The 24,324-nt window shown below is 46.8% G+C and overlaps 1 protein-coding gene across 2 annotated transcripts in view; it reads right to left on the reverse strand.

The window, feature by feature from the left end:
- LOC147097048 (tensin-2-like) overlaps positions 1 to 24,324 on the reverse strand; it is a 333,523-nt gene that overhangs the window by 25,789 nt on the left and 283,410 nt on the right. The window contains exons 18-22 of one of the 2 annotated variants that reach the window (XM_085972811.1): positions 15,957 to 17,585; positions 13,387 to 13,579; positions 5,985 to 6,769; positions 4,151 to 4,237; positions 741 to 872 (exon numbers count right to left, since the gene is read on the reverse strand). In XM_085972811.1, the coding sequence (XP_085828937.1) occupies positions 741 to 872; positions 4,151 to 4,237; positions 5,985 to 6,769; positions 13,387 to 13,579; positions 15,957 to 17,585 (2,826 nt within the window). Of the gene's footprint in view, positions 1 to 740; positions 873 to 4,150; positions 4,238 to 5,984; positions 6,770 to 13,386; positions 13,580 to 15,956; positions 17,589 to 24,324 lie in introns of both variants that reach the window. The other variant, XM_085972810.1, reaches the window with a different exon arrangement.

The raw sequence follows: 24,324 nt of genomic DNA on the forward strand, positions 1-24,324 counted from the left end.
TGTTTATACGTAACTTTTATTCTGCGGTATATCTACAGAATTGGGTCCCAAACTCATTCAGGAGGCGAGGGGTTCCCCAGGAGAGACAGCCTCACACCAGTTGGCGTTGGCTAGGATAACTCCAGTGAGGTGTTAAATCCGTGTTTGGAGGGAGAGGAATCCCTCCGTCAGCTTTTAAACTCATGCGGAGCTTATTTAAATGTACTGAGAGTGCAGCCGCTCCCTGCACACCCACAAAACTCTTGATCCGCTGGGAGGGGTGTTCCACACTTGCCTAAGTTCACACGCACGGAGTGAGAGAATTCAAACTGGAGCCTGGCAGTGTAAAGGAGGCACTGGAACCAATGTCGCAGCTCAAATCCCATCTGGATCACTAATGTCCTTTAGGGAAGGAAATCTGCCATCCTTACCCGGTCTGGCCGATATGTGACTCCAGACCCACAGCAATGTGGTTGACTCTTAACTCTTAAATGGCCTAGCAAGTCACTCATTTGTATCAAAACCGCTATGAATGAAGACCTTCCCCACACGGACTGCAGTGGTTCAAGAAGGCGGCTCACCACATTCTCAAGTGCAATTAGGGATGGGCAATATATGCTGGCCTTTGCCAGTGACGCCCACGTCCCGTGAATGAATAAAAACAAAAGCTCGCGGCTTCAGACTGGGACAGTAGCTGCAGTATAAATACACCCAAAATGTCAACGATCTAACCCAGACAGAAGACAGTATTTGAAACATACCTTTACTGCTATGGGAACTGAAGTTAGCTGGAGGCGTCACCACCTTGAGGGCAAGGCCATACGCCCCCTGAAATGAATTGCTGTCTCGAATAAGAAATGAGCCAGGCTCTCGGTCTTTCAGAAGGGCAATAGCTGCGAATTGAAGAGATCAGATCGTTAGATGTTAGCTTTCTTTATTTAAGTGATTTAGATTTCTATATTAACAGCATCAGCTGTGATAGGCCAACAGAGAGTGATCTGATAAGACCAGAAAAATGGATAACAGTTACAAAGCTCTCCCACCCCCTCCCCACCACCACTTCCTCAAGGCAAGACTGTTGATGAAGATGTTTCGAAACACAGGGGAGTCATTTTCATCTTCATTGCTTGGGTGGATCGGAGGGGAGCGGAGCGGATCGGAGCAGATCGGAGCTGATCAGAGCTGATCAGAGCGGATCAGAGCGGATCAGAGCGGATCAGAGCGGATCAGAGCGGATCAGAGCGGATCAACGCGGATCAGAGCGGAACAGTTCGGAGCAAAGCGGATCGGAGTGGATCGATGCAGAACCCGCCTGGTTCTCATTTCTGTTGAAATCAATGGAACAGAAATCGTTTCATCTGCCTCCTTTCAAAGGAGCAATGACCATAGTGGTAATGATAAAATAGAGAGGGGCAAGGAAGGCTGGAGGTTACAGGTGAGAGACAAATTGCCTATCAGGGAGCTTTCTACAGGTCATGGAACCACCCCCCCCCAAGCCCCTCCCCTTGCAACCTCCCTGTATCGTCTGATTATAAAATGTTAAGGAACTGATGTGCCTCAATAATTCTGAGACTCGATGTTAGCGAAACAAAACAAGGCTTTTATTAACTTAGAAGGTAACACGCAGTGGAGAGAGGTATCTTCCATCTGGAGGTCTGCAGTACTGGATATGAGGCCAGACTGAGCTTGCTTACATAGGGGCCAGGTATGGGCGGAGCCCTACACACAATACATTACAATATACAATACAATGGTGAGGAGACGGAACTGAGGTAAGGGAACTGAAACCTGAAACCAACCACAGTCACAGGCAGTGATGAATGGAATATTTCATCACAGGAACAACATGATTTTGTGTTGTTGTCTATGGCACTGTGTCCAGAATGGCTTGTTCCCTTCTCCATGTCGACAAGCACTGAACGGGCTGTTCCCACCAGGCTATTTTTGAAAAAGGACCCCAGTGTCACAACAACAGGAAGTTGCTGCAGAAGTCTGTTTAGAATCTAATGAAGAAACTATTTGAAGTTGCTGAGCTGGTTCAGCCGCTATTTACAAACACAGGCACTTACAAAATCCCAAAATGCTCACCAGAAGCAGCAGCCCAGGATCTCGTGATCCACACTTGGGAAAGAGCTGTGTACTTTTGCTCGTTCTCTCACCTCAGCAACGGCAGAAGGCACACAGTAGCCGGTGCCATGTTAATATTCAGAACTTTATTTAAATACGATTCTCACACACGGTTCATTTTGATGTCTGTGCACTCGGAAAGGAAATGGCTAATCGTACTACGTAAAGCTTAGTGAGGCAGCTTTCGCCCTGGGCGTAGGCCGTGGACTGTAGCTGAAAACTCCTCAACACGATGAGGTAAAAATTGAGTATGGCCCGTTTTCAGTGCCGAACCGGTAGGCCCAAGATTAGGCCTCGGGCCCAATTCACATTATTTGGTCTCCTTTCCACAGGCAGCTCAACCATTTTAAATAGAGAAATGTTAGGCCGCTTGCCTCGCCGGCCGTGGCCCTGAGGTAAGTAAGTGGGAGGGATGGAGGGGCCGATCGCTCGTACTGTGGAGTCGGGGGAGCACTCCAGCTCCTCCTGGCTCCACAGCAATATTTTTCGATAATTTTTCTTAAAAAAAAGACCTTTTGCTGGCAGCTGCCCCTCATTTACTAACGTAAGGGGCCTATCACCTGTTTTAGTCGGCCACCAGGGTCACCTGAAACATGGGCCGACCCAATATAAGTTTGAACGTCTTTCAGGCATCCTTGGGCCACAGGACATGGGTCACTGAAATTGGCCCTTATTGCGCCCATTTTACGCCCATAAAATGGGCACAACGAGGTCCCATTTCTACTCCAATGACACAATCCCTTCAGAATGAGAAGGAAAGAGTCTGATGACCAACAAAGCTACCAGCTTTCTGTTGCCCTCTGTAGCTCCACATTCCCATTATTGCGGGTAATTATCCTTGAGTATATTCTGTGGAGCTGACAGAGGTGAGCCATAACCCTCCAGAAAGACCCGTAGGAACCGATTTTCTTCCTGGCTGCAAAGGATTGCCTGGGCACAGCGAATATAGGAACAGGAGCGGGCCATTCAGCCCCTCGAGCCTGTTGCACCATTCAATGAGATCATGGCTGATCTGCGACCTAACTCCATCTACCCGCCTTTGCCCCATATCAATTAATACCTTTGGTCAACAGAAATCTATCAATCTCAGATTTAAAATTAACAATTGATCGAGCATCAATTGCTGTTTGCGGAAGAGAGTTCCAAACTTCTACCACCCTGTGTGTGTCGAAGTGTTTCCTAACTTCACTCCTGAAAGGTCTGGCTCTAATTTTTAGACTCTGCCCCCAAGTCCTAGACTCCCCAACCAGCGGAAATAGTTTCTCTCTATCTACCCTATCTGTTCCCCTTAAAATTGTGAAAACTTCAATCAGATCACCCCTTAACCTTCTAAATTCCAGGGTATACAACCCTAGTTTGTGTAATCTCTCCTCGTAACTTAACCCTTGGAGTCCGGGTATCATTCTGGTAAACCTACGCTGCACTCCCTCCAAGGCCAATATATCCTTCCTAAGGTGTGGTGCCCAGAACTGCTCCCAGTGCTCCAGGTGTGGTCTAACCAGGGCTTTGTATAGCTGCAGCATAACTTCTACCCCTACTGGCACCCCACGCGGTAGAGGGAAATCGGGTCTGAAGAATGGCACGCTGGTAATTTAAGTGGTTGGAAAATCGGTTGGGAAGGTCTTTATTGGCAGGCGACGCCCCTACCAGATTTCCCTTCATGCACCGCCTCCAAGTACAGGTAAATCTACCTCACACGGTATAAAATTTAACATTGGTGACAATATTAAAATTAGGAATGCTCCTTCCAAAGTGCAAAGATTCCTGCTAACTCTGCTTCACAAATATTTCAAATGGGTTTGAGCCGCCACTAAAATAGCAGAGACTAGTTTAGGTGAGCTCATTCAGCGCTCATCCACATGTCTCCCAAGCTACAATTTCAAGAGCCATGACTGTCTCTGGAACAAGTGAATCTGTAGGATTATCCCTGGGTCAGGAGTTCTGTACGACAGGAGTGTGGGAGAATGTCTGGATCCTGGTCACTGCCAGCTGTCCCGCCAAATGCACAAAAAACAATTGTCTTCTTTCAGACATCGAAGTTCACCTTGGTCTCTGGAGATGTTTGGTTTATACCAAAACTTTGACGTGTCCTGTACAAACTTGGCATTGATCTGGTTTTCCTGATGTCCATCTGCAGGGAACAAGGAGAGCAAATGTTCAAAGTGTTCAAACAAAGTTGCTTGCATTTTATTTTGCTCGTATTTAGAGGGATCGTGTTTGGCCCGTCAGAAAGTGGGAAAATTGACAACCTGAAAAACATTTCGAAAATCTGCAAGGCGGCGTAACTTGGCGCAAGTGCCAAGATGCACTCGCCCCTGACACAGGAACAGGAGGAGGCCATTCAGTGAGATCATGGCTGATCTGCGACCTAACTCCATATACACGCTTTTGCCCCATATCCCTTAAAACTTTTTTTTAACAAAATCTATCAATCTCAGATTTAAAATTAACAATTGATCCAGCATCAATTGCCGTTTGCGGAAGAGAGTTCCAAACTTCTACCACCCTTTGTGTGTAGAAGTGTTTCCTAATTTCACTCCTGAAAGGTCAGGCTCTAATTTTTAGACTATGCCCCCTAATCCTAGACTCCCCAGCCAGCGGAAATAGTTTCTCTCTGTTATAAATCTCATCATTCATCAAGAAACTACTCGTGAAATAACACTGGACGGCCAGCTGGTGGCGCCGTCCAAGGAGTATAAATACTCGGGCGTCGGCCCCAGCTTGTCAGGGACATTTTGTAAGACAAGGAACTAGTGAAGTACAACTAGACCTCCATGTTCTGAAACAAGTTGGTTAAAGCCTTGCTTTATACTCAAACCAAGGGCGTAGTGAGTTTTATTACGTCACTCTCTATCTACCTTATCAGTTCCCCATAATATCCTGGCCTCTGCCACCGACCCTGCCAAAGATCGCATGGTCAAGGGTGGGAATCCCATGATTTGCATGTTTTGGCAGGCTGGGTCTCATCTGGGCTGCTCCCACCTTGCCGAATCGGCCGGAAAGTTCAACAGAAGACACCCGGGCCTAGAGGGGACATGATGCTGGTTTCTCCTCCTGAAAGAAAACTTAAGCTGCCCCCCACAGTCCCCATATCAAAAGGAGCCACGTTAGAAACTTTTACAACTGTTTGTCTGGAACCCTTGGTGGTCCCCACAACCGCCTGCTGTTTGCCCAGTGCACTTGGGCTTCACCACCTGGGTGGTGATCTGGCAGAGTGGATCGCCCGCTATAGAACCCGCCCGACTCTCATCCCTTTGATTTTAATGGAATGAAGATCAGGGAGAGCGGGGGGTTCTATGAAGGGCGGGTGATCGTAACACCAGTAGGTGGTCTTTGTGATGGAAACAATATGAGGTTCAGAAACCCAGCTCAGGGTCGAATAGGACACTAAGGTTGCAAACAGTGACTTTCCAGTCCAGTCCATTGTAGACGTTGAGGACGGCTGATCCAAGCCAACACAGAAAAAAAGCTACCTGCATGAGGTTGTCTATTCATCTCAAAACGGTTAAATACGTCAAGGGGCTACAGTGCATTAGCCTGTAATAATGTACATTTACTTCATAAGGGGATCGGTCGGCTGCTGAGCATGCCTGCATTGTATAGGGCGGGTACGTTTAATCCACTTCTAGCTGGACCACTAGACCAGTCACCAGAATTTTGAGATACTACATCTGTTTCTGGATGGAGGTCAGAGAATTAAGATGGTTAGCACACCCCATCACAATTCCATCTCCAGTCAGCTGATTCCCAAATGGCATCAGTCAAAGTCCATGACCCCTGACCTTTCGGATCGCCCGAGTATGGGAATGAAAGTGATACCAAAGCAAAACCTTTTAAAGAATTGCTCAACACGGCCTGTACATAATGTGACTGCTTACCGGTCAATGAATGCACAGCGAAGTCCAAAGTGGTGGGTGAGAACGTCACGTGATGTGTGGTACTTTCACTGGGAGCCTGCACACCTCTTGGCGGGGGAGAGAAAGATCTTCCGTTGGCCAATCCATGGCTGGCAGACATGCGTCGTTTCTCTGGTAAAGGTGGTTGCTGCAGACATGGCGAGCTCCCTGGTTGGTAGGTGAATACTTCAGAAGGAGAGAAAGGAGTATAGTAGGGCGTAGAAACTGGGAAGGCAGGAGTCGGAGGAGCTTGTGAATCTGGACTTCCTTGGCAGGACTGTAGAGCAACCATATCCGGTGGCAGTGGTTGATGTTGCAGGCTAACAAAACAAGGGACGTTTGGTGGATATCTGATGAGGGTTGAATTCCCAGGTGTAATAGAGACACAGTGATCTGAGAAGGTCTCCACTGGACAGCCTTTGAAAGCTGGGCTGCATGGCGTGGAAGGCCCGTTGGAACCATCGATTCTTTTGCTTTGGTTCGGACTTAACTGAGTGTTAATGGTCAATGTCTGATGTACACTCACTGGGTTTCCAGGCACTGCGTAGGTCTCGACCCCGTTGACCTGCTGGCTGCTGGGCTGCTGATCTGTTGGGCTTCTCGGGCTCGCACTGCTATGACAGCTGACAGGCGAGCCACTGTTTCCTGACACAGGAGAGACAGGGGGCTGAAGGCTTGCTTCTGTTCCAGGTGGGGTTGTCCATTTTGGCCCAGTAGCCGCAGATGGCTGGACTGGTGTTGTAGGTCCACCTTCTGCTGTCCCTGTGCTGTTGATAGGTATATTAAAAAAAAATCATGAGAAGACATAAAGCCCACTGTCTGTTTACACTGACTCCACCATAAAGAATTAGAAGACAAAGGCCTCAAAAATGCATGGGTGGGCACACCCACCCTGCTGAAGTTCGCAGGGTCAGAGGGTAGGGCTCTGAAAAATGGACCTTTGACACCTGGGGTACCCCGCCCCCCCCCCCCCCCCCCCCCCCCACCTCCTGGAAACAAGATGAGCTAGTGGCCTTTATATCATTGAAAAGCTGCCCCCTCATCATGGGACGCCCAGGCCCAATCCCAACCTGGAGCCCACCCACCCCCTAGGTGGGACCCTTCTTCCTCAGTGTACCAGCCACTGATGTTACCCCTTAATCTTCTCCAGTAGTCTCCTGTGTGGGTGGTACCTTGTCCAAGGCTTTCTGAAAGTCCCTGTACACCACATCCACTGCATTTCCCCCATCCACCATATCTGACACCTCCTCAAACAAATCTACCAGGTTAGTCAAGCAACATCTTTTCTGAAATCCACGTTGGCTGCTTCTAACTATTTTCTCTTCATCTAGATATTTAGTGATTTCATTTTGTTCCCTACCACAGATGCTAAACTGACTGGTCTGCAATTACCCAGGTAGCTGTCTCCCTTTTTGAGAATGGGTATTACATTGGCCATTGTCCAGTCCTCCAGCACACATCCACTCTGCAGTATAATTTCTTCCCCCATTTCCCTCAGGATCCTCGGAGTATTTTTTATAATAGGTAATGTGAAACTTAAGGGTGCTTTTATTAATTACCAATCTATTTTGTGCTAACAGTTACGGCACTAAATTTAGGAACGCAAGAACAGGAGGAGGCCATTCAGCCCCTTGAGCCTGTTCCGCCATTCAATTACACCATGGCTGATCTGTATCTCCATTTACCCGCCTTGGTTCCATATCCCTCAATACCCTTACCTAACAAAAATCTATCAATCTCAGTTTTGACATTTTCAATTGACCCCCAGCAGCCACAGCCATTTGGGAGAGGGTTCCAGATTTCCACCACCCTTTGTGTGAAGAAGTGCTTCCTGACATCACCCCTGAACGGCCTGGCTCTAATTTTAAGGTTCTGCCCCCTTGTTCTGGACTCCCCCCACCAGAGGAAATAGTTTCTCTCTCTCGACCCCATCAAATCCTTTAATCATCTTAAACACTTCGATTAGATCACCCCTTAATCTTCTCTACTCAAAGGAATAAATGTAATGATACATTGGGTGGGTGGGAGGAGGGTGTCGGAGTCTGGGGTCATGTGGATAGACTGCAGATCAATGAGTCTGAGGTTATTACTGCAAATTTAGGGAAATAGCAGTTTATTTCTGTGAGATTCTATATTTTATAGATAGGCTGATCACATATACTCAATTGCATCTTCCCATTCTTTTGTGGGCTATCAGTACAGTGGAAAATGCAACGGAAGTTGAAGTAAAAAGTGACGCAGTGTGTGACGTGGAACCGAGCTATCCAGACAGGAAGGTTCCAGGTTCAATCTGTGGTCTCTGTTGAGTTAGCTGACTTCAAGTGTGTCAGTGGTGGGGATGCAACAAATGAGAAGAGGAGGTGGAGGAGAAGGATGAAGAGGAAGAGGAAGTGGTGGAGGAGGAAGAGGGGAAAGAGGAGGAGGAGGATGAGGATGGAGAGGAAGAAGAGGAGGGGGAAGAGGAGGAGGGGGAAGAGGAGGAGGGGGAAGAGGAGGAGGGGGAAGAGGAGGAGGGGGAAGAGGAGGAGGGGGAAGAGGAGGAGGGGGAAGAGGAGGAGGGGAAGAGGAGGAGGGGAAGAGGAGGAGGGGAAGAGGAGATGGGGAAGAGGAGGAGGAGGGGAAGAGGAGGAGGAGGGGAAGAGGAGGAGGGGGAAGAGGAGGATGAGAATGGAGAGGAGGAGGAGGGAGAGGAAGAAGAGAAGGATGAGGAGGAAGAGGAAGTGGTGGAGGAGGTAGAAGAGGAGGAGGTAGAAGAGGAGGAGGAGGAGGAAGAGGAGGAGGAGGAAGTGGAGGTGGAGGAAGTGGAAGAGGAGGAGTGTGAAGTAAGAGGTAGAGGAAGAGGTGGTGGAGGAGGAGGAAGAGGGAGAGGAAGAGGTGGAGGAGGAGGAGGCAGAGGAAGAGGAAGAGGAGGAGGAAGAAAAGGAGGCGGCGGAGGAGGAGGAAGAAGAGGAGGAGGAGGAAGAGATAGAGGTGGAGGAGGAGGAGGTAGAGGAAGAGGTGGAGGAGGAGGAAGAGGTAGAGGTGGAGGAGGAGGAGGTAGAGGAAGAGGTGGAGGAGGAGGAAGAGGTAGAGGTGGAGGTGGAGGAGGAGGAGGAAGAAGAGGAGGAGGGGGCGGCGGAGGAGGAGGAAGAGGTAGAGGAAGAGGTGGAGGAGGAGGACGAGGAGGAAGAGGTGGAGGAGGAGGAGGGTCTGTGCACACGCGGTGTGTGGAGGACAGGGCTAGGGCTCTGCTGTGCTAACCTTCCCACCCATTCAAATATTGTGCTGACGCTCAATGGCCACTTGGATGAGATACAGGAGGGCTCCTGGTGCCTGCAAAATTGTAATCTACATGAATCACCAATTGCAGGAGGGATGGGTTGAGTAAAAAGTCACCACATTGAGAAGTACAAGTGGATCAGGATCAGGTTGCCGTAAAGAAGCAAACATTAATTGGCTTTGTGAAGTATGGTGGTGTGAGTTGGTTCAAATGTAATTGCTGGATGAGTGGGCCGCCCAATCGCTGCTGACTGCAGCAGATGCTCCAGTCTCTGGGAACTGCCACGGTGCAAATTAAATGCAGATGTGACAAGAGGAGGAGGCAACAGAATAATATTTTAAATCCAGTTTCGATGATGACCTGTCAGATTGGGGTTGCAAATTTCAGCTGTGTGTTGTCTTAACTGACAGAATGTGACATCTCAAAAGCCCCAGGATACCACAGCATTCTTTATTTAATTCCAATATCCTTCTGAAATAACCCGAACGTACAAAAAGATCCCTAATTCTGCTTTCAATTCAGTTTAATTACACAGATAAAGTACTGTAAATGTTGCTGCAATTTTGCGCTCTATTTCGAGCTGTCAATCAGCCGTGTGCGGGCCTTGACTGAGCCTTCAGCCTCCAAACAGACACGTTCGTGCGATAGGATCTAAAATGAAACGGTTTCCAGCCACATGGGGTCATTCTATCCTGGTTTTTCTTTCCTTTTTTGCCCGCCTTCAAATTGTTGAACCCCACCACCTCCAAGTTCCCCTCCAAGTCACACACCATCCTGACTTGGAAATATATCGCCGATCCTTCATCATCGCTGGGTCAAAATCCTGGAACTCCCTCCCGAACAGCACTGTGGGAGTACCATCACCACACGGACTGCAGCGGTTCAAGAAGGCGGCTCACCACCACCTTCTCAAGGGCAATTAGGGATGGGCAATAAATGCTGGCCTTGCCAGCGACGCCCACATCCCAGAAACGAATAAAAAAAAAGATAAAGGGTGACAGTAAAAGAAAAAGCTTACATTTACGAAACCCCAGTGAGAAAGCAGGTGTGTGTGGAGGCATCGGGTGAGGACAGGACCGATTCCTCTCTAGTCGAATAGCCTGTCGGCAGCTCACTGTCTAGGTGGACGTATGAACAATGACCACTTGGGCGAAGCACCAGAAGGTGGTTGGAATCATACCCCAGTGTGAGTTTGCTCCTTCGGGGGCGGGGGGGGGGGGGGGGGGGGTGGTTGGGGATGTGGGGCAAGGAGAGATGATTGGGGGGGAAAGGGTGCTGATGGAGCACAGCATTTGTATTTCACCTAGCACTGCATTGGCATCTATCGCCAGAAGACAAGTAACACGCACGACAGACAGATGCTCCCTAGGGCTGGGAAAGTACATCTTTTGATTTAGGATTAGAACTTTTGAATTCCTTGTGTTCAAATCCCTCCATGGCCTCGCCCCTCCCTATCTCTGTAATCTCCTCCAGCCCGACAACTCTCCGAGATATCTGCGCTCCTCCAATTCTGCCCTCTTGAGCATCCCTGATTATAATCGCTCCACCATTGGCGGCCATGTTTCTGTTGCCTGGGCCCCGAGCTCTGGAATTCCCTCCCTAGACCTCTCTGCCTCTCTCTCCTCCTTTAAGACACTCCTTAAAACCTACCTCTTTGACCAAGCTTTTGGCCATCTGCCCTAATATCTCCTTATGTGGCTCGGTGTCAAATTTTGTTTGATAATCGCTGCTGTGAAGCACCTCGGGATGTTAAAGGCGCTATATAAATACAAGTTTTTGTTGTTGTCGATTAAGGAGACAAATTCCGTAGACTGTTTCTTCCCCCCCGATATCTATCATTAGACCTGCACTAATGGGTGTTCGGTGCAGCATTGTCAGACCCTTGTTTCTTAAGGGGCCCATGTGTTGTGCGGATATTGTGCCTCAGTAGGAGCATGAGAGAGTCCAACATAACTTTCAGATGATAAAATGTGCCTGGAAGGGGGGGGGGGGCGCAAATTGCAGCCGTGTAACATGAGAACAGTTTTCAGGGCCTCACGCTATCACTCATTTAATTAGGCAGCTGAAGTATTTAGGACAGAGGAGGTGATATATGACCAAGAGACAGGCAGCCACATAAATGCCGAAAGTCAGTCTTTGGAATGGCCAGCGGAGTGCCAAAAACCGGTGTTATTACAGTTATCCCCGGGGAACTCTTCCATCTGCCACATATGTGATCCATTCTCAGCTGAGCAGAAGCAGCTGTGGGATAAGGAGGGAGCCAGCACTCCCATCGAGTTAATTCTGCCAATTTCTTGAGCCACATCACCCTTCCCTTGTTATCCCTGAAAAACCCGAGGCTTCAACACCTCTTAAGAACGGATCTCGTCTAACTAGGTTTAGGCACCATTAGCCCAGAAATGACCGGTGGTCGTATTCGTGGGTGACTGCTCACCACCCTTTTATTGTCCCCCTCTGCTGTTTTAACAGGGGCGCGGACACGTTTATTTCAAACGGTTGAACACCTCTGCTAAAAAAGGTGGACAGAGGAATGCTATAAAAACGTGCTAGGCATTACAGGAAACTCTCGATTTACCGGCACCTAAATAACCGGAAAGCTCTGTTAACCGGCAAAATTCAGGAGTAGGTTCAGGTAAGTTTTACTTCATATTAGTGGCAGTTCCTGGATCTGTGGCTGTGTAACTGGGGTTCGTGCACTTGTTGCTAAGCAACAGGGACGCTTGGTCTGTGGCCGGAGTTCCTGCACATGTTGCTAAGCAACAGGGAAGCCTGGATTTGTTGCTGTGTACGGAGCTCTCGTACCTTTTAACGATACCTCTCTGCAATCCGGACTTTTTGATAAACCGGCACCACGCCAGTCCCGTCGGTACCGGATAATAAAGAGTTTCCTGTACTACCACCAACAGCAATTTCTAGGCTACGAGAACAGCCACGGACAAGAAAAGGCTGCTCAATCTGACCGCCAAAGTCTTGGGGTAAACAACCTGCTTCTGTCCTCCCGGCACAGGACAGGAGCACGTTATCCTGAAAGTGTGCGCGCGCACACACACACACACCGTCAAAGATTAATGGACAGAAAATCATGGGCTGGGAGTGTATGATTCTCACAATATGAACTGTCGGCATGTCGTGGGAGCGCAGAAGCAGAATTATTAGCCCATTATTCCCCGAGTTGTCACACTTCACCTTGAACAGGACATATATTTATCACAGAGAGGAAAAAAAACACTGACAAATGTTTTATCCCCTTGGGTACTGGTCATTTAATACTTTTCACCTGGTAATTCTTAATGTCTCTGAGGCATCGCTTTATAAACCACTAGTGATTTTTTTCCTTAACTTTCTGGCTTGCTTAATGTGGCTGTTGAATGCTCTGGAGGTATTATCAGAAGTAATTTGATATTTTTGGCGTATTCTGCATATTTCGCTATATTTGCGTGGGTCTAGCTGCTACATAATCTCGCATTTTGTCAAAAAAATAAAACAATTGGATGGATTTAGCTGCAGCTACCTAAAATGATCCCAATATTAAATCTGAGGTTTATTTTATCCAACTGGTCAAATTAGGTTGTGCGCTGCCATCAAGTTTGCTGTGCGTCTTGCTACATTATGTAAAAAATATTAATTTCACACTATTCCCCCCTCGCTTCACATCTGTTATTCCCCACATTCAAAAAAAGAGGCACCAAATACACTGGCATTTCAATGGACATCAAGGGCTGCCAATCAGGAAACCCACCTTCACTGACAATTTTACTGAGAATAGCCCTGGGGAAAGGGCTTACGTCTATAGAGAAGGATGCCACCATGGTTGAAGAGAGCAGGAGAGAAGATAAGGTAAGTTAAGAAATTGTGGTTAGGTGATGTCAAGCTCAGGTTTGAAAGGACTGAGGAGCCCCACAGTCTTGATGCCCTTGAAAGAGTGAGTTGGAGTAGAAGATGGATAATGACTCTTCATTTCGACATAGTGAAGAGACAGAGGGCAGCATCTCGTTAATGATCCTCCCTTCCTGCCTGAGCTTCCACACTCTCTTCTCAGACAGCCCCGATGTGTATTCCAGTGCATTTCAAATCCGGTTTCAACGTGCATTTCTATTGTCAGCGTGACAGTAAAGAGGAACGTACCTTTCCGTATTAGACACAGGGCTGCCTGTGTACACAGGAGTCGATGGTTCAGTCATGTTGGATGGAGAGGTACAGATCACCATGGCTTCTCGGTGGTGTCTTCTCAGAATCTCTGGATTCTGAAGTTCTCCAGGAAGGTGGGACACAGAAGTTTCTTTTCCCCGGGATACTGGATCAGCGTTGAGGTGGACTTCTAACAGAGGAGTGAGGGCAACATGTGCTTAGTGCTTTACCTTTGTCATTCTACTTTGTTATGCCTCTATTTCAGGTAACTCTTCAACAATTTCTTATTAACATAATTACGACTTGTAACGCCACGAATGGCGTGCAAGAACATAAGCAATATTTCTGTCTGTTCTGATGAGTTATTTGATATGGGCTAGTGAATTCTTTTTTTCTCCCCATTTCTATCCTGCCCTGAAGATGGAGGCTTAGAAATTCGTCTCAGGCAGTGATCGGCCGCCCATTATACGCAGTGCCTGATGTTCCAGTCAAAGGAACTGAATATCCGGCACGGTGTATAACGGGCGGCTGATCTGATACTGCCCGCTTTACACTACCGTCAGAGACAAACTTCTAGGCCGGTGACTCTTCCCGGGTGATGGCTCAGAGGTTCATCTAGGTGACCATTCCTTAAATGTGAGCCGTATATTCGAAGCGAGTCAATGCCAGTATTAAAATAGCAGCCAGAGGAACGTCATATGACTGCATTAAGCTCATATCGCCAAAGTCATTTCTAAGCGCGTATGTGAGGGCTCATCTCACAGTAAGCGACTCCAACTCAAGGACAGATTAAGGGGGTGCCTGAAATATTCTGGTGATATCACTGAGGTTTTTCCCTTTTAGGTTTCCATTGTCGCCTCCACTGCACACCTTACTTTAAGCTTTGCCATTATAACATGTTTCCAGCCACAGTTGTACCCGGTGGAATCACAGCCCTCAGCAGCAATCTTTGTGCTGCAATGAATCGATTATAGTTGCTAATAAATTGCCTATGGTCAGTTGCTAAATATATGTTTATGTATACAAGCTGGTAATGGAGTTGGGAGAGACACTTGAGAAACCCGCTCCACAGAGCCACCTAGTGGCCAGAGCGTGGAACTACACCGTGACAGTTCACTTAGCAAAATTGAATAGGGACCGTTGACATATCAAATAACAATAGAAGATGTTGAAGTAAAAATAATGACAAGAGGAAGCAAGGTTTGGGAACAGGAAAGGTGCACCCTGCGCAAGATTTTTAATACTATATAGATGTAGTTTGTTGAAGCTTTAGTCTATAAACCTTGGCTGCACTTGGGTAAAATACCACTAGGAGGTCTTGAGATAAGACTGGCGTAAATGAAACCAGGTTGCAGTAATTTCTTTTGACATTTTTCTATTTATTCAGCATAACAGGTGAGGCCAAAAGAATAAGATAACTGTTTTTTGGTTAGTAGTACCAGTGAAACATTGTGTGTTTTGTTAAACTATTTGTGCTACTTACACCACAACAGGGAGTCAGAATGTCCTCAGAGAGTTAAAGGTAAAAGGCTGGCACGAATACAGAAGGGTATTTCTGATGTTCTGGATATAATTAAAATTTTGGCCATCAGAGGGCATTCTAACTTGCTGCTCTACACACACAGCAAATTGTACCTAGACACGCTCGCTGGACTGAAAGAAGCTTTCCAGCACGGACAAGTGACTGCAGCCAAAGGGGAAGATTAAGTGAGCACCAACAATGGGGATAGAGCTGAATAACCAAAGTACTGGGAATCTAATTTATGAGGAAAGGAAGGGCTTCCTCTCTTTGAAAAAGGAAGACGATGAGATCACCTGACTGATGTTTTCAAGATTATGAAGGAGATTGATAAAGTTAATTGGACAAATTGTTGGCTTTGGCGAAGCGTTTAAATACCAGGGGACACCAATTAAAAATAAGGACGTTTCAAATTGATTTTCCACCCAATCATATTCAAGATTTGGAAAATCTAGCCCAAGAAGAGAAGCCAACAGCAACTTTTTTTTACATATACAAAGGGCAATAGATTTGTAGAATAAGTTACCAGGGAAGGCCACTGCAGTACAGTATAAATGGATTCAAGAGGCAACTAAATGTGTTTCTGGAGAGCGAAGGGATTGAGGAATATGCCGAGGATGCTAGTAGCTGAGGTGAGATTAGCAAAAAATATTATATGTTTGTTGAGCCCAAATGGCCTTTTCCTGTTCCAAAAATGTCTTACCTTCTAGCTTCACGTGCCAAATGATTGCTTTCATTTAACTTAAGTGACATAACCCGTGGGACATATTTTGTAACCCTCACAATAACATTTTCACCCCATGGGTCAATCACGATGCAAGTAGTTCCACACTATTCCAACAGTTCGCATCAACCCAGTAGAATGTATTATTACAAATCAATCAGGTGTTCATAAATGATCTAGGATTTTAGATGTGGGAAATTCCTGGTTGCTTTAGAATCTCGTTTGTTAGCCAGAGATCCTCATGAAGCCTCAAAGAAGCATTTATAATGAATCGGAACAATGACAAACTGGTAAGGGACACAACTGACCTCGATCTCTACTTACCAGCTGATTGGTGTGGAAGAGCAGCTTCTTGGCTTTGCTGACCTTCATCTGCTATTCTTGCTGCTCGGTCACAAATGCTTGGCTTTCTAGATGAAACCTGAGATAAACTCAGACCCACTGGTGACGTGGAACCAGGCCTTTGTGGGCCTTGTGTACAAGGCCCCAGCACTGAGGATGACATGAGTGGACCACCTGGGTAGCCTTCACAGTTTCTGTTGGCACAGTGTTGCTCTTGATAATGGTCATATGGACAACTACAGTGTGAATGTTGTGGATAATCTGGGCAGTATTTTAGTTCTGGATACCTTACGTAATGAGCGAGCGATTCAGGAGATCCTTCCATACTTCTCTGAAGCTGTCCACGCGATGAGGGTGAAATCTGAGAGGAATATGTGTGCGCCATCTGTGTTGGTATTGGCATATTTGTATGTACATGGTTATAACTAAATGAGCTGAATCCGTGTCCTCTTGGGTACTGGCTATATGAATGTGCAGGCATCAGCAAAGGAACTGGCTGAGGTGACTGCCCATTTCTTATAGGGTGGTTTACCAAATGTGGCTTCAAATGGTCATGCTGCCACATATCTGTTTCAGGCGGACAATGATGCTGGTACAAGGAGTCATGATCCAGTTTAAGCGTGTTAAAAGCTGCTGCAGATCTCTCAATCTCTTCTTCTGATATTTTTAAGGAACAGTTACGACAGGCACAACCGTGAGACATAATCTCTGAAGGATCATGCTCAAGAAACTGTACGTGCTGTCCATCTAGAAGGCCTTCTATCTGATGGTAATCAATTAGCCGGTTCCTGTTTGTTTCTATGTCATGATCTCTCCGGACATCATCCCGATGCCTTATTCTATGGATAGGACCTTGAGGCATTCTCTCCGTGCAGGGGTACTGATGAAACACAGGCGAGTACACTTGAAGTACTTCATTGCGTGGTCTTTGGTAGTTCATTCTTTCCAATACAGCTGCCTGATGGTGAACGGTGTCTATGTTTTTCACATGGTCATAAGGATCATGTGGCCTGCTCTCCAGCCCCATGTCATTCATTTGTGGTACGTTTCTTTCATACATGGGTCTTCTCTCCAGCGTTACATCAGGCCTATAGTAGACGTCATTTCGAATTCCATCAGGACTATGGCTATATCCAAGTATTCTGCGTTCTGGTGAGTGATGGCTCGCTTTGAAAGTATAAGGATGGGTGGCATGATGAATGTTTCTTGGTAAAGTGGCAAACCTATTCATCTCACATATGTCATCGTCATCTAGAATGTCTGTCTCCCTTTCATTAGATACAGAGCGGCCATTGGAGCGGGTCTGCGAAGACATCCCAGGCTGTAGTGTCACATTGTGCATATTCTTCACTGCGGCCATCCCAAACCCACTGAGAAGCCGATCCAACTGCTCCCTCTCTACCTGTGAAGGAGCTTGCTTCGTGCTAACACTGTGGTCTTCTGTCTTTATTGAAGCAGTAGAGTGGCCCGAATCGGTGCTGACAGACAAGGTGTGCCCACAGTGGACAGACACGACACTTGATGGGCTTCCGTTGGCTGTGGCAGTGCTGGGACTTCTCTTCTTCACTTTGGCATATAGACTTCCATCTAGTGGGCCTCGTGTGTGTGGTACTTCTTACAAAAAGAAAGTTTTATAATTAGTTCTGTGGCAGCATTATAATCCTGACATACAAGTTGTACATTAGATAAAATATATGCTGTATTGTTACTTTCCCGCACATCCAGGATTAAGACTACTGAAGGCAGGTACAGGAAACTCTTTGGTATCCGGCACCGACGGGTTGCCGGTTGATTAAAAATTCCGGATAACGGAGAGGTATATCTACCGAGGCTATTTTTTAACAAACAAAAATAAAAAAATCAAGAAATGTGCAGTATAATTGGGTACTCACCTACAGAATGTTGTGTTAAATGGATGGTGGAAGATGCTTGATTAAGTACAGTAATGCCAGTTGAGGGTGATCCATAACTCTTTAATTACTTAACAGTAAAACAAAACTTATAAACGACTGTATACTGTAGTTTTCGGAGTGAGAATTTTGCCGGTTATTAGAGAGTTTCCTGTAGTAATATACAACTCAGTCACGGAGGGTCCTGACTGAGCTTTGAAAAGTAGCATCTTGCAATTTAAAGTCACATTCTTCACAGTTTTGTAATTCTGATCTTCCCAAGCTCTTTTTTCCCCTCATTCATGGGATGTGGGTGTCGCTGGCAAGGCCAGCATTTATTGCCCATCCCTAATTGCCCTTGAGAAGGTGGTGGGTGAGCCGTCTTCTTGACAACTGAGTGACTTGCTGGGCCATCTCAGAGGGCAGTTAAGAGTCAACCACAGTGCTGTGGGTCTGGAGTCACAGATAGGCCAGACCGGGTAAGGACGGCAGATTTCCTTCCCTAAAGGGCATTAGTGAACCAAGATGGGTTTTTACGACAATCTGGTTTCATGATGCTAGCTTTTTATTCCAGATTTATTTAATTAACTGAATTTAAATTCCCCAGCTGCTGTGGTGGGATTTGAACTCATATCTCCAGATCATTAGTCTAGGCCTCTAGGATGACTAGTCCAGTAACAGAACCACTATGCTACCGTTCCCTTCAAAATAATTATTTAAGTTTATTAGAGTTCTAAAATCTGAAAATGAAAACTTCAATATCAATAATGGATCAGTTGGTAAATTTGCAGCCCGTCGTGGAGTAGGCCTCAGATTTGTCCCCTGGTCTGTGCTGAGCGAGCTGATCTTAGACAGGGTGGCAGTAGGGGTCCTACAAAGGGTCTAGGGAGGGGTCTCACCAGGGTTCCTGTCATAAATGTCATCATCGAGAAACTACCTATGAAATAACACTGGACGGCCAGCTGGTGGCGCCGTCCAAGGAGTATAAATACTCGGGCGTGGGCCCACCTTGACAGGGACATTTTGTAAGACAAGGAACTAGTGAAGTACAACTAGATCTCCATGTTCTGAAACAAGTTGATTAAAGCCTTGCTTTATGCTCAAACCAAGTGCGTAGTGAGTTTTATTACGTTAGTTCCCATCCTGTTCGCTATGCAATGGCCCTTGTTGGATGTGCGTGCATGTGAATATCAAGAAAGGACAGGATCGGGCTTCACTGTGCTGCCACACTTGTGGGAGGTACCAGAGGGCTGCCAGCGCCCCTCAAACCGTATCCCAGCATGAGTCAGGAGAGGAGGGATTAGAAATGAATCCAATAAAGTACAACCACTCCAAAATGCATGAACCAGTCCAGTGACGGAATTAGGTAAAAAAAAACATTTACGCCTGGCATTTCGCTACTCAGCATAGGCAGATCTCCCAGCTAAACTCATCACCTCTCAGGCACTTAATAAGATAAAGATTCCCCAGACTTCCTCCATCCCCTGTCGTTCCAGACACAGATTCCAGTTTGATAGAGAAACTGAAATTTTGGGCCTTGCTTTGAAAGCGTACGGTTGCCACGCAAATAAATCCAATCTGGTCCACTGGTTTCGATTTAATGTTCCCCAGATGTGTTGACATAAGCAGATTAATGGACAGGGGACTAAAACTGATATATTCTGCATGCATTTTGTTACCAGATTCCTGACTGCAATCAGTAAGTGTGCACACGTTCACTGTAGCTCATGGATGTGATTCTTGGCTGCTGTTCCCGTCAACCCTTGTCAGTACAGATGTGTCGGGACCAGGAAAGTAGATATATATATTTTTTAAATCAGTGGTTTGACTTACAATGAAGCTTCTACTGGGAGGAAGGAAAATGTTTGTTTTAAGTGGTTTGTAATAACACGTTCGAGGGACTGGGCGATGCAGTGGGTTGGACACTATCCTTTATCCTGAGTTTGAATCCAGCCCAGACTGATGGGATCAAAAGCCTCCTTTGTCTGCTACCCGTAAGGGCCCTTCCTGAAGTAAGTGCGGCCACTCTCAACCTGCGTTTCAGCGGGCACAGGCCCACTGACACAAATCTCCCCCGAATTGCCAATCTCCCTCAGACAGGTGGCTGGTGTGCAAACTGGAAAGATACATCCTGGCAGTAGGGGGCGCTGTTCTGAGAGTGGGATTAAGGCAGTGACACTTTACAGCCTTCTGGATTCAACGTGGAGTTCAACAATTTCAGACCATAACCTCTGCCCCTATCCTTTTTTTCCCCATTTTTTTTCTCTCTCTCACATGGCAGCTGTCTTTCATTCTGCCATCGCCATTTACACTTCATCTAGAGCCATCTTTTGTTTCTTAACTTGTCCCATTACCATCTCCTTCTGCCTTGCACCATCGTCCATTTTGTCTCTTAATCTCTCCTGCCTTCCATCCTATCACAGACCTTCCCTTTTGTTCTTTCCTCCCCCACTTTCCCTGCCCCTACACTTGCTTAAAAACCTGTTCCATCTCCAACTTTTTCCAGTTCTGACGAAGGGTCATCGACCTGAAATGTTAACTCTGTTTCTCTCTCCACAGATGCTGCCTGACCTGCTGAGTATTTCCAGCATTTTCAGTTTTTATTTCAGATTTCCAGCATCCGCAGTATTTTGCTTTTGTATTAAGGCAGTGGGAGCTTTACTCTGCTCTATCTGACCTGGGAGTGCTTGATGCAGACACTGAGTACTCAAAATGCAAAGATTACATTCCCCAGCACTGACGTCCCTCACCTTGATGAGTGCAACAAACAAGTTCTGCTGCAGTAAGCTGCAATGATTCATTAAAACCACTAAATAGATCTTTTGACAGCGACAAATCGTTTGTGGTAAGTGAATGTGAACAGTCCTTTAATAGAGTGTGGTCATCTGGTTAAGCCACTCTGCCAAGGTTTGAGATGCGGGGGCTGATTTTCATCTAATGGTGTATGTCAGTTCTAAATCGTTCAGAACTGGTGCAAATTTCACGATCCACAGGTCCAACTATAGAGAGCACACGAGTTGTGGGAGCAGAAAATCGCATGCAAGTGAAATATTGAAGGGATGGGGAATGTCACAATAGGGTGACAAAAAGTCTGAAAGCTTTTGGAAAGACATGAAAGGCATGTCAATCCATTGCCACGGCTGAAGGAGCAGAACCAATGATGGGAAAGGAACCCCCAAAGTTTGCACATCCCCGATTTGAATCGCTCCACCCATTGGCGGCCGTGCCTTCAGCTGCCTGGGCCCTAAGCTCTGGAATTCCCTCCCTAAACCTCTCTGCCTCTCTACCTCCTTTAAAATGCTCTTTAAAACCTACCTCTTTGACCAAGCTTTTGGTCACCTGTCCTAATATCTCCTTATGTGGCTCGGTGTCAAATTTTGTTTGATAATCGCTCCTGTGAAGCGCTTTGGGATGTTTTACTATGTTAAAGGCGCTGTATAAATACAAGTTGTTGTTGTTGTTTTGAAGTCTGCAGATAAGGGACAAAGCAGTCAAGCACCAGATCCCCATTTGATGGCTTCTGAAGTGGAGGGGGGTGCAGCATGAGTTGGTTGCAATGACGGTGAACCGCCGTGCCAATTCATGGCACCATCCCCATAGGTTAACACTGCAGCCTGCCTGACTCCTAGTGTCACTGGCTGTGCCAGCCCAGTGCTGCATGGTAGCTGCAGGTGTCCTTGCAGCAGATGGCCCAGACCCTATGAAGACAGTTCCCCACAACCATTGCCTGGTAACGTGCCATGAACGTCAGATATGGTTGGTGGCATCTTGGCAGGTACGGCCAATAAGGCAACAGTGGCGACCCTATCATGCCTTCTTTCATGCAGTACCTCAGAATGAATGACTTACTAACCAGCATTACACTTAGTCAGGCATTCACATATCTTAGTGGGTCTATTGAGTCTTCCTTTGAGAATAGTGTGTCAGCTGTGGCTCAGTGGGTAGCACCCTCGCCTCTGAGTCAGAAGGTTGTGGGTTCAAGTCCCACTCCAGGGACTTGAGCACATAAATCTAGGCTGACACTCCCAGTGCAGTGCTGAGGGAGTGCTGCACTGTCGGAGGTGCTATCTTTCAGATGAGACGTTAAACCGAGGCCCCGTTCGCCCTCTCCGGTGGACGTAAAAGATCCCATGGCACTATTTTGAAGAGCAGGGGAGTTCCCCCTGGTGTCCTGGCCAATATTTATCCCTCAATCAACATCTAAAAACAGATTATCTGGTCATTATCATATTGCTGTTTGTGGGAGCTTGCTGTGCGCAAATTGGCTGCCGCGTTTCCCACATTACAACAGTGACTACACTCCAAAAAGTACTTCATTGGCTGTAAAGCGCTTTGAGACGTCCGGTGGTCGTGAAAGGCGCTATAGAAATGCAAGTCTTTCTTCCTTTCTTCTTTCGAGAAGCATCCACCTGCACTAATCATCTTCCAGAGTGAAGTATGTTCATCTTCGTCTGCAGATACCAATGTGCAGTTCCGGCAGGTGGGCACAGAGCACCTCACGTGCGGCCTGAACTGCCGGGCATCCCTTCACTGGTTCTTTTCTACAGCTCAGATAGGGGAATTGCCACTGGGAAACCCATTTGTGGCAGTTATGGTGCTAGAGGCAGAAAACATTAAAAGCAACTGGCACAAAGGTTCATGAGAACCAAAGTGGCAGCAGAAAAGAGAATGAAGAACAGTGGGCCAGTATTGGCCGCCAAAAAAGTTTGTCTGAACATTACCATTGCTCTCTAAATGACCTTTTCTTGGTCTGCTATATCCCATGAACCAGTGCACACGAGTTGTAGCAGAGTCTAAAATCAGCCCCATGGAGTGTGCAATGGGGGACAGTGACAGGACCGCCTCATTACTTCACCAAACACAGCTATTCCAAACAACATTCAGTAAAAACTACCAGCAAAAAGGGGAAGGACTGTGTGTTCAACGTACTGCCTTACTGCTCATATTAAAATATACACTTATCAAAAACACTCCTTAACAGTTTTGAAAATGGTTCAATTTCTACCTTCACTGCTGCGGAGGCGATACTTCCAATTTTTTTAAATTTGTTCACGGGATGTGGGCGTCGCTGGCAAAGCCAGCATTTATTGCCCATCACTAATTGCCCTTAAGAAGGTGGTGGTGAGCCGCCTTCTTGAACCACAGAGGGCCGTTACGAGTCAACCACATTGCTGTGGGTCTGGAGTCACATATAGGCCAGACTAGGTAAGGACGGCAGATTTCCTTCCCTGAAGGACATTCGTGAACCAGATGGGGTTTTTACAACAATCCGGTAGTTTCATGGTCACCAATTACTGATACTAGCTTTTTATTCCAGATTTACTTAAATTTAAATTCCCCAGCTGCCGTGGTGGGATTTGTACTCACGTTTCTGGATCATTAATCCAGGCCTCTGGATTATTAGTCCAGTAACATAACCGCTATGCTACCATACCCTTACCGCACTTAGAGTGACTCCCTTCATTTTAATGCGAGCAGTGACTTCGGACCAGCCTGGGGGCTGATCCACAACTGACTGACCCTTGGCTAAACACGCTACTTATAAAATATGCCCAATACTATCCAATGCAGTGACCGTGGCCCTTTAATTGGCCTGCAGTGGAATGTACCAGGTCCCCACAGTTGAGATTTAGTACCTTTCCTAGAATGGCAGCCTAGAATAAGAAGTTGTTGATTGCACTGCTCGGAATATGAACCAGCCTTTACAGAAGTGCCTTGGCTCTGTGACACGAGCCAGTTCTCAGGCACTTAGCTATATTCAGCCTCACTGAGCTCAGCTGCACCCGGAAGCGCAGGGATTACAAGATTATACTATTGCTACAATGCCATTCTTTTCAGGAGCAGGACTTGTTTGTGTGCAGCTTTTCCCACTTCGTCCTTGTGCCAATCAGATTAAGACACAAAGTCACGATCAAGTTCAGAAAAAAAAGGAAAGACTTACATTTCTATACTGCCTTTCACGACCACCGGACATCTCAAAGCGCTTTACAGCCAATGAAGTACTTTTTGAAGTGTAGTCACTGTTGTAATGTAGAAAACGCGGCAGCCAATTGCACACGGCAAGCTCCCACAAACAGCAATGTGATAATGACCAGATCATCTGTTTTTGTTCTGTTGATTGAGGGATAAATATTGGCCAGGACACAAGGGATAACTCCCCTGCTCTTCTTTGAAATAGTGCCTTGGGATCGTTTATATCCACCTGAGTGGGCAGACAGGGCCTCGGTTTAACGTCTCATCCAAAAGACAGCACCTCCGACAGGGCAGCGCTCCCTCAGCACCGCACTGGGAGTGTCAGCCTGGATTTTTGTGCTCAAGTCTCTGGAGTGAGACTTGAACCCACAACCGTCTGACTCAGGCGAGGGTGCTACCCACTGAGCCACAGCTGAAGCAGGAGAATAAAAGGTGGGGTTGGATGGGGGCAGGGGAATTAGTTCCAAAAAGCTGGTGAGAGACAGTGT

Source organism: Somniosus microcephalus, chromosome 33, assembly GCF_052327205.1.
Source record: "Somniosus microcephalus isolate GS21.2 chromosome 33, FLI_Smic_1.0, whole genome shotgun sequence".
Lineage (NCBI taxonomy): Eukaryota > Metazoa > Chordata > Chondrichthyes > Squaliformes > Somniosidae > Somniosus > Somniosus microcephalus.